This window comes from Myotis davidii, unplaced genomic scaffold, assembly GCF_000327345.1.
Source record: "Myotis davidii unplaced genomic scaffold, ASM32734v1 scaffold555, whole genome shotgun sequence".
NCBI classification, from domain to species: domain Eukaryota; kingdom Metazoa; phylum Chordata; class Mammalia; order Chiroptera; family Vespertilionidae; genus Myotis; species Myotis davidii.
In genome coordinates this window covers 983,470-983,721 of record NW_006286315.1, presented here as the reverse complement: position 1 = coordinate 983,721, position 252 = coordinate 983,470, and the positions used below count along the sequence as shown (strand labels likewise).

Genomic DNA, 252 nt, shown 5'->3' with positions numbered 1-252 from the left:
GATTCTGCACCACCGTCCGGCGCTGCCCTTTGATTCGGATTTCCATCTTGCATTCTCCGGCGGACCGCGGGACCCGGCTCGTGCAGAGGAGGGGGGCCGATCGCTATGGAGTATTTCATGGTGCCCACTCAGAAGGTGCCCTCTTTGCAACATTTCAGGAAAACAGAGAAAGAAGTGATAGGAGGGCTCTGTAGGTGTGTACTCCTCCCCCTACCCCCTATCCCCTTCCTACAATTGCAGCCCCGGGCGAGC

At 58.3% G+C, this 252-nt stretch overlaps 1 protein-coding gene across 6 annotated transcripts in view; it reads left to right on the top strand.

Annotated features, from left to right (window-relative positions):
- TFAP4 (transcription factor AP-4 (activating enhancer binding protein 4)) overlaps positions 1 to 252 on the top strand; it is a 28,609-nt gene that overhangs the window by 15,383 nt on the left and 12,974 nt on the right. The window contains exon 1 of one of the 6 annotated variants that reach the window (XM_006757884.1): positions 1 to 194. The exons of 4 other annotated variants lie outside the window; for them this stretch is intronic. In XM_006757884.1, coding sequence (XP_006757947.1) covers positions 106 to 194 — 89 coding nt within the window. In that variant the 5' untranslated portion in view covers positions 1 to 105. The remainder of the gene's footprint in view (positions 195 to 252) is intronic. One more of the 6 variants, XM_015560131.1, reaches the window with a different exon arrangement.